Here is a 12198-nt window from a genome sequence, read left to right on the forward strand (position 1 = left end):
GGATATTTATGTCACCAAGTGCAGGATTCCTATTAGGAGCTAATTGTCCAGCTGCTAGAGTTCAAAAGACCAAGGGCACATTTTTCTTATCCTTATTCGGCCTGCGGTTGGTATGAGAATGAAATGAATTGATATTTGTAAAACGAGAGGCTTCAAAAACAACAACAACAACAACAAATAAAACCTTAGAGCAGTGCCTAGTGCACACAGTAAGTGCAATAAGGTATTCGTTCCCTAAATCCAATCAAGTGGCGGAGACTCATCACCAATAAAAGAAGTTATTGAACTTCTGGAAGGGCATTCTGCAGTTGAGGGCAAAGTCAGGTTAGTTATCTTGGTTCCAACCTGAGGAGGAAGAGCAGGAAAAAAGAGCCATCTGGAATTCCTTGTAATGCTCTTTTCCTCTTACTCTGGACACCTAAAGAGTTTCCCCAGAGACAGAACCAAGGAGTGGAAAGAACATTGTCCTGTAAGGTAGGACAAAATGGGGTTCTGGTCACAACCCTGCACACAATCACCTTTATGAGCCATGTTAATATCTTTGGACTTTAGTTTCCAAATACGTAAAAATGATGGGGTTGCATTAAATGACCTTTTAGGATTTTTTTTTACATCTGAAAACCCTCTTGCTTGGGTTACCTGATATAAAACTCAGTCTCTGTGCTCATCTTTTGGTTCTTGGTCTCTTTCTTCACTTCTTTTTTTTTTTTTTTTTTTTTTGGTTTTCTTCTTGGTTTTTTCTCCATTTTCTTCTTTATAGTTTGTTTTGTATCTGCTGTATTCCTGTCTCACCCCCATGCTGTTTATTTTCCTTGGGCAGTCTTGTCTCCCACATGCAGAGAGAAGTCTTGAGCACTCAGAGAATTCTGCTGTTAGAAATACATTGACATGACATGAGCAGGAAGCAAGGGGAGCTGTACATGCAACTCCCAACTTAAAATAATAATGTGGGAAGGAGAGAACTAAAAATAAGAAAAGGAGGTGTGAATTATATAACTGATGGCACAGCTCTTGACGGGCAAGCTGAGAAAAGTACGTGACTAGGAGGTAAACATGGCAGGAATATAAATTCAGATCAGAATTATTTACATGTCCTGTGGAATTTGGATGAGATGAAATGTGACACATCAGGAAGATGAAAGTCACAAATTGTGACATTGTTCCAGAGGCCTGTAACATATAAATTGACCTTGTAAGTAGAACAAGAAGGGAAGGTACTATAAAGGGAATGCCGACAAAAGTAAATATAATTTACTCTATTAATAAATCATGTTTTTTTTCTTTTTGAAATTTAATATTTATTTTATTTCATGATATTAAAGATAACGCAAGTGTACTTTCTTCTTGAATCAAGTGGAAATGCTAAATGCACTACTTTTGGCAAAATAACACTAAAATTCCATACCCTCTATTTTCTACTGCAGGATTCGGGGTTAAGGTTTCATTATGTTGCTGCTGGTGAGAGAGGCAAACCACTTATGCTGCTGCTTCATGGATTTCCAGAATTCTGGTAAACTTACCAACCAACTTTTGATTTTGCATTAAGGACTTGGCTTATCACAGTGTCATTTTCTTATGACTTTTAATCGACCTTACTTTGTGATCTCTTACCCAATTATCCTTCCCAAATGTTCCTGAATCACAGGAACACTTTGCCTTCTATTCTAAAGAACAATGCATGGTACCAGGTTAATTTTCTTTTTCTTTTTTTTTTCTTTTTCTTTTTGAGAATTAAAAGAAGTATGGTTTAATGTTTCAGATTTCTGAACCAGCTACAAAACAGTTTTTATACTATTTACTGTGGACCAAATGCCACATTGGGTAGGGAAAGGAAATTGAAAAGAAACCAAATGTATAGAGTGCCTATTATCTGGAAGGTCTGAGCGAAGCCTTAGGTAAAGGGGAGGTGGAGAAAGAAGAGGACTCTTGGAGACTGAAGATGAACTATTTTCTGTGCATGTAGCAATAGGCTCATATGAATGCAGGATAAATTAAGGACCTAAATATTTCACATTAGGAAGAAACCTATAACCAAAAATATACAGTTGCTAGGTACTTAAGAGAAAATGTTCTGTTCTCCTTTGAACCTCGCAGAGTCAAGTAAGTACAAATGAAAACAACATATGATTAAACTTTTAAAACACGAATATCTTTTTAAAAGATGCTGCCTATGGTTGTGAAAAGAAGACTAGATTTTTGGTAAGAGTGCTATGATCTTGAGATAGTTCACGAACTAAATGTAAAGAAATTGATGAAAAATAATCCTATTCTCTGAGCCGACTGCAAGGCAGGATATGTGGTATCTTTTGAAAGGCCTGGGGTAATGCCCTGTCCCCAGATTTCTCCCTTATTATCACTCTTAACACCTAGAATTTCACCATTATATATTCTGCACCTCCTTCACAGTTTTAATGATCCTGTGTTATCCAAAGTCCTGATTTAAAATGCATCTAGCTCTGAAAAAGATCTGATCCTGATACACCTTAGTTAATACTTTATCAGTGAAAGAGACTTTATAGTAAATACATTGAGAATGCTAGTGCATGAGGAAGTATTAGGCATTGAAGAAAAGACTGGAGCATGGCAACCTCATCATTTTTCCAGAGCAAAAAGTCTATAGATGTCTTTTTCTGAGATTTTTCCCCTCATGAAGATTTTTCTCCCCTCTGTATTCGCCTGCATGAATAAACATAAGTCGTTTTCATGTTAAACTTTTATATGTTCTTCCATCTGGAGACAACTTAATTAGGTGGTAAACAGCCCAGTGCAATTCAGGCATATGTATGTGGACTCATTTAGTGGAGTGCTTGACATGATTGGCTCACAATAAAATGTAAGTCTGAAGCATTAGTCAAATCTGCATAAAGTAATGTAGGCGGTGAATTCTGGCTTAATCACTTACTCTGCAGGATCCTGCACAATCATCTGCAATAATCTTGCGGTGTTGTCATGAGGATAAAGAGAGTCAAAATATGCAGAAGGCCTTACATGTAGCCCCAGTGAATACTCAGTAAATGGTCATTTTCTTCCTTCACTTCCATTCACTCAGTGTGGAAATCCAGCACTAGCATCCGCCATGCATTTATTGATACAGTGCCTTTCAATGATAAAGTATTAGCTAAAGTGCACTGAGATCATATCTCTTTGAGAGCTAGCTGCATCAGGACTTTGGATGATACAAAATCTTCAACTCTAAAGGAGATGAAGAATATGTAATAGTAGAATTCTAGTTTTAAGAGTAATACTAATGAGGACATTTGGAGATAGGCCATTGTCCCACCAATAAAAAAATAATTTCTTGACTCTGCTGCTGCTCCTGCTAATTAACATTTACGGACCATTTACTGTGTGCCAGGCACTCTTCTAAGTGTTTTACATACATCATCTCATTTAAACATCATAGCTACCCTTCTAAAATTGGCAGCATCAGAAAGTAAGGCACACTTCATTTTTGAGCTTCAGGGCTGACCTCTCCTGCTGTCTTCAGTATATAGGAATGACAGTCTGATATCACACACTGATTTTCACCCTTCAAATTTCACACCTTACAGAAACATTCAAGAGAGTGTTAAAAGTTAGCTAACAATGTAAGAACACCTCACTCTAACATTTTGGCTCATCATTCTAAATAAAATTCATGATCTGTTGGGGTGTGGTGGTTGATATTGAACTTTTTAATTTTTTAATTCTTAAAAATTTTATTTATTTATTTGACAGAGAGAGTGAGAGAGCACAAGCAAGGGGAGCAGCAGAGGCAGAGGGAGAAGCAGGCTCCCGCTGAGCAGGGAGCCCCGACTCGGGGCTCGATCCCAGGCCCTGAGATCATGACCTGAGCCAAAGGCAGACGCTTAACCAGCTGAGCCACCCACGTGCCCCGATATTTAACTTTTTAGAAAGAAAAGATTTAAAAGCTATTGTGTCTCTCAGCCTCATACAAACCCCGATACTTGTCCATGCTCTTTTCTCTTCTGGAACTTCACTTTATTACATGTGGAACAGTCTACCATGAAGATAAAAATAAACCTACAATTACTTCAGCCACTTGGTAATTTTTTCTAAGAAACAGCCAATAACAATGATATCCTTTTAATATAGGACAGTTGATACCTTCTGTCATATTTAAGAATACTTTTTAAAAAAATATTTTATTTGAAAGAGAGAATGAGTGAGAGAGAGAGCACATGAGCGAGGGCAGAGAGAGAGAGGAAGAGGGAGAAGCAGACTTCCCTGCTGAGCAGGGAGCCTGACGTGGGGCTCGAACCCAGGACCCTGAGATCATGACATGAGCCAAGGCAGATGCTTAACTGACTGAGCCACCCAGGCACTCCAAGAACAATATTTTTGTACATTTTTCACAGCATTGTCTCATCATTTACTCTTCATAAGAGCCCTTTTGCAAAATAGAAATGCCTGGTGATTCTTGTACGTGTCCTTTAATCTTCAGTGGATGGGGCAGCCTGGGAAAGGCCCAGCACCTGTCCCTGGACATCAGCCCCATTTGCTCTAGCAAAGTTAAGTCTTGGTTGTGTTACTCCAGGAACACCCTTGCTATGATTTTTTTAAAAAACAACAGGGGATCTCTGGGTGGCTCAGTGGTTTAGCGCCTGCCTTTGGCCCAGGGTGTGATCCTGGAGTCCTGGGATCAAGTCCCACGTCGGGCTCCCGGCAGGGAGCCTGCTTCTCCCTCTGCCTGTGTCTCTGCCTCTCTCTCTCTCTCTCTCTCATGAATAAATAAATAAAATCTTAAAAAAAAAACAACAATGAACCCTCATAACTCAGTTACTCAAAGAGCATATCGAATTAACTAAGCTCTGCTGGCCATTAATCTGAAAGCTACCCATTTGTTTAGGGAGAGTCGTAAAGCAGCTACATGGAGATTGCTGATAATCAGAATCCTGTTTAACTATGTCATACCCTAAACCAAGACCACTATGTTGAACCTTTGTCTTTCCTTCCATTCAGACTGTCACCTGTTAGGAGTAACACTATCACCTATTAGGAGTCTAGTCAATTCCATTCAGGAAAAAGTCAAATAAAATCAGAGTTTAGGATAAAGCTGTTTTGATTAAGCCACTTCAAGTCTCTCTCTTGGCTTCTCTTTTTTCAAAATCCCCTTCTCTTTCATTTCTGTCTCCTTTAAAAGCCAAAAACAACAAAGCAAAGCAAAAATTTCAAACCAATTTAAGCTTTTAAGTGTAAATATTATCCTTCTATTAATCAAGTTTTGCCTAAATACACATTAAATTATGAGCTTATTTGTAGACCAAGTAGGTCAGAATATTTGATACTTTAAAAAAGTAGTCATCAATTGGCAATGTATGTAAAAATGATTTTAAACAGAAAAGCGCAGGATGCCTGGGTGGCTTCACCTCAGCGTGTGGCCCAGGGGTCCTGGGATCCAGTCCCGCATCGGGCTCCCTGCATGGAACCTGCTTCTGCCTCTCTCTCTCTGTGTCTCTCATGAATAAATAAATAAAGTCTTTAAAAAATAAACAGAAAAGCACTATACAAATGCAATATATGATCTGCATTTATCATCAACACCTAAGAATAGCTGTTGAGAATTGGTGACATTTAATATTAGATGTTACATGGAAACAATATGAAATTCTGGGTCTTCTTTCTTAAAATCTAAAGGAAACATCAAACAAGATCTGCATCTCTGAGACTGTTAGCTAAATTATCCCAAAATAAAGTTGTTTGTCAGGAGATGGTTTTTTCTCCCACTCTCTCTCCACCTCAATTTGCATCGCTTTTAAAAATATTTGGAGCTGATGCAGGCAGTTTCTTTGAGTTGTCTTCATCACCAGCTGTATGGAATGCATTCGTCATTACTCAAGTGCTGAGGCCAGGGAGGGCTCTTGGTACACACAGCTGAGCATAGTCTGATGACTAGGCCCTTTTCTCTGTTGTGAAGGGGAAAAGGATATTCTACATTTGAAGGTGGCTATCATGGTAAATCGGAAGCCCTCTTATGTCAAGAGTAATCACTAGGAAGGGGGTTATTTTTAGCAGTGTCTCTGCTATTACCTAAGGGTACTAGAAAAAAAATGGATGAAAATAGCTAGCTTTATTTGTCATATTTTTAAGAGTCACTGATTTTTTTTATGTAGGCTCCACACCCAACATGGGGTTTGAACCCACAACCCTGAGATCAAGCATGCTCTACAGAATGAGCCAGCCAGGCACCCCTGAGTTACTGATTTTGCAAGATGTTTCATTCCTGGGTCAGGGGTTCGATTTTGTTTAATATCATATGAATGAAATGCCCATCAGTCTATCTCTGGGGTGATCTCTTTTTCAGTTTAAAGTGTGAATCAAATATGCAAAGAAAGTATGAATTCAAATATGTGCTCAAAAATTTATTTATGAATTCTGGAAAGGTTACATTTAAGAATTTTTGGCAATTTATTATAATAGCTGCCCTGTTTCTTTCTTTCTTTTTTTTTTTTTTAAAGATTTTATTTATTTATTCATTAGAGACACAGAAAGAGAGGCAGAGACACAGGTAGAGGGAGAAGCAGGCTCCATGCAGGGAGCCCGATGTGGGACTCTATCCCAGGGCTCCAGGATCACGCCCTGAACCAAAGGCAAGCGCTTAATTGCTGAGCCACCCAGGCATCCCATCTGCTGCCCCGTTTCTTAGAAATATTTAAGATATTGTTTGGTTCCTCTCATGGATAATATCAATAGTTGAATTTATTTGTAAGGCAATTTAAATTATTAATAAGAGAATGAAATATGCAGGTATTATGTTTGCATACTCTCTAATGCGATTTTAAATGTAAAATATCGCAGGATTCTACACACTACTTTGAGTCAAATTTCTACCTTGAAATCTCTAACTACATGAAATCTAAATGAAGACCCAGATACTTAAGATATTAAAGCAATGCATATTTTCTTTTTTTTTTAAAGATTTTATTTATTTATTCATGAGAGACACAGATAGAGAGAGAGGCAGAGACACAGGCAGAGGGAGAAGCAGGCTCCATGCAGGGATCCCGATGTGGGACTTGATCTCCGGACTCCAGGATTAGGCCCTGGGCTGAAGGCAGTTGCCAAACTGCTGAGCCACCCAGGGATCCCCAACAATGCATATTGACTATAAATTCCCCAACAGGAACTTGGGGACTTTAGTTGTCCCCACCAGTTAGCCAAATTGTGAATGCTATGAAAAAGTTCTTGAAGGAAATTGAAAGTGCTACTCCAGTGAACACACAAATGATAAGAAAGTGAAATAATCTTATTTTTTGAGATGGAGAAAGTTGTAGTGGTCTGGACAGAAGATCAAACCAGCCAACACATACTTCAGCCAAAGCCTACTCCAGAGCAAGTCCCTAACTCTCTTCAATTCTGTGAATACTCAGAAAGGTGAGGAAGTTGCAGGAAAAAAGTTTGAAGCCAGGAGAGGTTGATTCATGAGGTTTAAGAAAATAAGTCATCTCCATAACAGAAAAGTGCAAGGTGAAGCAGCAGGTGCTGATGTAGAAGCTGCAGCAGGTTACTCAGAAGATGTAACTCAATTCATGAAAGTGGCAACAATAAATTTTCAATGTAGATGAAATAGTCTTATATTAAAAGAAGATGCTTTCTAGGACTTTCTTAGCTAGAGAGGTTAATGCCTGGCCTCAAAGTTTCAAAAGACAGGCAGACAATCTTATTAAGGTGACTTAAAGTTGAAGCCAATGCTCATTGATTATTCTGAAAATCCTAGAGCCCTTAAGAATTATATCAAATCCATTTTGCCTGTTTTCATAAATGGAACAACAAAGCCTGGATGACAGCACATCTGTTACAACATGGTTTGCTGAATATTTTAAACCTACTGTTGAGAACCACTGCTCAGAAAAAGAAAGATTTCTTTCAAAATATTACTGCTCATTGATGGTGCACCTGGTCACCTGGTGTAGGAGCTCTGATGGAGATGTACAATGAAATTAATGTTTTTTTTTTCATGACTGCTAACACAATATCCATTGTGCAACCTTGCATCAAGTCTCATTATTTAAGAAATATATTTCATAAGGTTATAGTGTCATAGATAGTGATTCCTCTGATAGATTTGGGCAAAGTCAGTTGAAAACCTGGAAGAGTTGCCATTCTAGATGTCTTTAAGAACATTCATGATTCATGGCAAGAGGTCACAATGTCAATGTGAACAGGAATTGGAAGAAGTTGATTCCTACCCTCATGGATGACCTTGAGAAGTTCAAGACTGAAGTGGAGGCAGTAACTGCAGATGTGGTGGAAGCAGCAAGAGGACTTAAACATAGCAGTAGAGCCTGAAATGGGACTGAATGGCTACAATCTCATGATCCAACTTTGATGGATGAGAAGTTGCTTCTTATGGATGAGTAAAGAAAGTGATTCTTGAGCTGGAATCTACTCCTTGTAAAGATTCTGTGAAGGTTGTTGAAATGACAATAAAAGATTTAGAATATTACGTACATTTAGTTGATAAAGCAGCAGCAGGGCTTGAGAGGACTGACTCCAATTGTGAAAAAAGTTCTGCTGTGGGTAAAACGTTAGTGAACAGCATCACATGCTACAGAGAAATGGTTTGTGAAGGGAAGAGAGTCAATCAATGTAGCAAACTTCATTGTTATCTCATTGTAAGAAACTGCCACAGCCACCCCAACCTTTAGCAGCCACCACCCTGAGCAGTCAGCAGCCATCAACACTGAGGCGAGACCCTCCAGCAAAAAAATTACAATTTGCTGAAAGTTCAGATAATGGTTAGCATTTTTTGTAGCATTAAAGTATTTTTTCTTTTTTTAATTTTATTATGTTTTTAATCTTAATTCTAGTGTAGTTAACATACAGTGTTATATTAGTCTTAGGTGTACAATACAGTGACTCAACAGTTCTATACAAGCAATACTTTTTATTTATTTATTTTTGAAAGATTTTATTTATTTAGTTATGAGAGACACAGAGAGAGAGAGAGGTAGAGACACAGGCAGAGGGAGAAGCAGGCTCCATGCAGGGAACCTGACGTGGGACTCGATCCTGAGACTCCAGGATCATGCCCTGGGCCAAAGGCAGCACTAAACTGCTGAGCCACCGGGGCTGCCCTCAATACTTTTAAAATTAAGATATATACATTGTTTTTTAGACATAATGCTATTATACACTTAATTTACTACAATGTAAACAATAACTTTTTATATGCACTGGGAAACCAAAAATTCATTTAGCTTACTTTATTGTGATATTTGCTTTATTGTGGTAGTCTGGAACCCAACCTGCAATATGTCTGAGATTATGTCTGTAATTAGGGATTCAAGATAAGATGTTAGGCAGCGAAATTACATGACAGAGTTTGTGTTTTTGCGACCTCAGTCTGGTGTTGTATAAGATAGCGCTGAGGGGAATGAAATGCATATAGACCAATCAATAGGTTGTTGCATTAATGGAGGCCTGAATTAAGGTAATGATAGTAGGGATGGACAGGAAAAGTGATTAAATAAATATTTAAAAGGTTAAATCTGTAGAACTTTATTGATTGGGCATGAGGTAATCCCCGAAGAGGGAAGAGCTAGGCTCCAGTTACAAGGACATAAAAAAATCAATTGAAAATTTTAAGTAAAGCTAATGAGAAAATAATATTACATGTGTCGACAGATGAGTGTCTTTAAGGAAACCAACTGCTTTATTTGTTACAACCTAAAGACAAGATTAATAAGATTGCTATGACTTTGCTAAGAAATATACTTTTTAATAAACATTTTCAAATCTGTCTTAATCGGTAATGCTTTTGCAGATTTTCACAAATCATGGATATCCTAATAACAGATCAAAGATTTTGTAATCATGCATTATTACAAATATGTGTCTGACACTCTTCCTGATGACCTGTTGATGGAAAGTGCATGCTTTGTTTTATTGATCTTATTGCTTTGTGACAGTTCACATTGCAGTCTCTTTCACTATTGGTTTATATCTGAGATCCCTGTGTACCCTTGCCTATTGCACTCCAAAAATGTTTTCAGACAATTATCTCCCATTTGGCTTATGTCAGATAATTCTCTACACTGTTTCCATGAACAGATGTGCATGCAGATTCATTTTTTAAAATGCATATTTGGAGTTCCAAAATAGTCACTTTGAAAAATAGTCACTTTGAAAAATCCACATCTTTTTTTTTTTTTTTTTTTTTTTTTTTTCTATTTGTTATCCTATTTGTTTGAAGAAGAAAGTCTCATAGATCAGGAAGCCTGGCTGGCTCAGTTGGGAGAGCATGCAATTCTTTTTTTTTTTTTTTTTTTTTTTTTTTTGAGAGCATGCAATTCTTAATCTCAGGGTTATATATTTGAGCCCCATGTTGGGTGCAGAGATTACTTAAAAATAAAATCTTTAAAAAAAGAGAGAGAGAAGAAATCTCATGGAAGAAAATCTCATGAATTTCATTTAATTCTGCAGTTTTATGATCAAGCACAGAGGGAATACCTGGTCCTGTGCAGGCCTTCAGGACTTGGCTGTAGCCCACTGACCATTCTTTTTTTTTTTTTTTTAAGATTTTATTTATTTGGGCACAAGTGGGGTGGTGGTTGGGGAGGAGCAGAGGGAGAGGGAGAAGCAGACTCCCCTCTGAGCATAGAGCCTGTGAGATCATGTGGAGTCTGTGAGATCATGAACTGAGCTGAAGTCAGACGCTTAACTGACTGAGCCACCCAGGCGCCTGCCCCTTAAATGTTTTTAATATCACACTTGCTTATACTCATTCAGGATCTTCTCTACAGAAGAATTTTGTTTTAGCTAACAGAGGTTTATCTTCAGCAGCTGTTTTATTGGATTCTTTCAGTGATCATCTTCTTAAAAATCTTTGACCTTTTTCATCCATAAGTAAACTGTTATTACTAAAATCTCAGAGCCCTATTTACAATGGAGTAAAGTGAGTAAAATCTACTTTTTAGGGAAATATATTTTCATCTCATAAATATTTTTAGAGAATCAAATGGTTTTGCGGTACAGAAGCATTTGTAAGTATGGATTCCCTGATAGCTGTAAGCATTATTTAAGAAAAGCCTACAAAAAAAAAAAAAAAAAAAAGAAAGAAAGAAAAGAAAAGAAAAGCCTACAAGATTAATTTCTCAAGTACATACAAAAGTATATTGGTTTTAGTATCAGATGTTTTGTAGTTTCTGTAGATACTGGCCCTTTGTTACACGCCACTGGAGCTGGTAAAAAACATTACAATAAATTTTTATAAAGAATGTCAGTGCTCCCTTTTGAAATACATCCCTTACTCTGGCTCACACACAGCTATATAACCTTTCTCAAAATAGATAGTTTCTTACAGTTGCCCACTTAGAAAAGCTGTAATGTTACTCTTTGGATTCGCTACTGTGGTCTTTTTAATGTTTCTTATTTCCTGCAGGTATTCTTGGCGTCACCAACTGAGGGAATTTAAAAGTGAATATCGAGTTGTAGCCCTTGATCTGAGAGGCTATGGAGAAACGGATGCTCCCATTCATCGAGAGAATTATAAATTGGACTGTCTAATTACAGATATAAAGGATATTTTAGACTCTTTAGGTAGGTCAGTTTTAAAGAAATAGTATTAATCCCTTTTAAGGAACTAACATTCAACAAATTGTGAATTGGTGACTTCATTTCTTGGAAGGAGGTGTTTTCCATTTACCTGAGCTGTTACTTGAATCCTGTCCCATGGTTTTGGGTATACCGCTGAAAATATTTACAGGGGAAGTAGAAAATAATACATCCAGAACGACTATTCAGTCCACTAGCCAAGAATGACTTTGAAAATTTGCCTTTAAAAGTATTTCTGATGTGTGAAATTTATTATTTTCAGAACTAATTATTGGAAATTTGATCCTTATATTCAGAAGATTCATTTCTTCAGAACCCACATCTAAATCATTTAAAAATGTTATAAGTTGCAGAAGCACTTGCACTATCTTTCTTATGTTATCAGCTGGTGCTACAACATTATTGTGTAACAGATTTGCCAAACTCAGGGGCTTATAGCCATAGGCATTCATTCATTCACATGCTTATGGAGTATGCAGATCAAGTATGGGCTCGACCCCTGGGTCTTTGCCTCAGGTTACAGGTCCTGCTGGACTTCTCCCTCTGAGTTGGGCTGGAACCCAAGCTAAAAGGGAATAACTACCTAGTGATAGCTCTTCGTCTTCTGACAATGGCAGAAATGGCTAGATGATGAGGTCAGCT

General features: G+C 37.6%; 1 protein-coding gene across 2 annotated transcripts in view; it reads left to right on the forward strand.

The window, feature by feature from the left end:
- The window catches only part of EPHX4 (epoxide hydrolase 4), a 38741-nt gene that overhangs the window by 1047 nt on the left and 25496 nt on the right, over positions 1 to 12198 (forward strand). For both annotated transcript variants that reach the window (XM_072834471.1, XM_072834470.1), the window contains exons 2-3: positions 1425 to 1510; positions 11384 to 11541. In XM_072834471.1, coding sequence (XP_072690572.1) covers positions 1425 to 1510; positions 11384 to 11541 — 244 coding nt within the window. The remainder of the gene's footprint in view (positions 1 to 1424; positions 1511 to 11383; positions 11542 to 12198) is intronic.

The sequence above is a fragment of the Canis lupus genome, chromosome 8, assembly GCF_048164855.1.
Source record: "Canis lupus baileyi chromosome 8, mCanLup2.hap1, whole genome shotgun sequence".
Classification (NCBI taxonomy): Eukaryota; Metazoa; Chordata; class Mammalia; order Carnivora; family Canidae; genus Canis; species Canis lupus.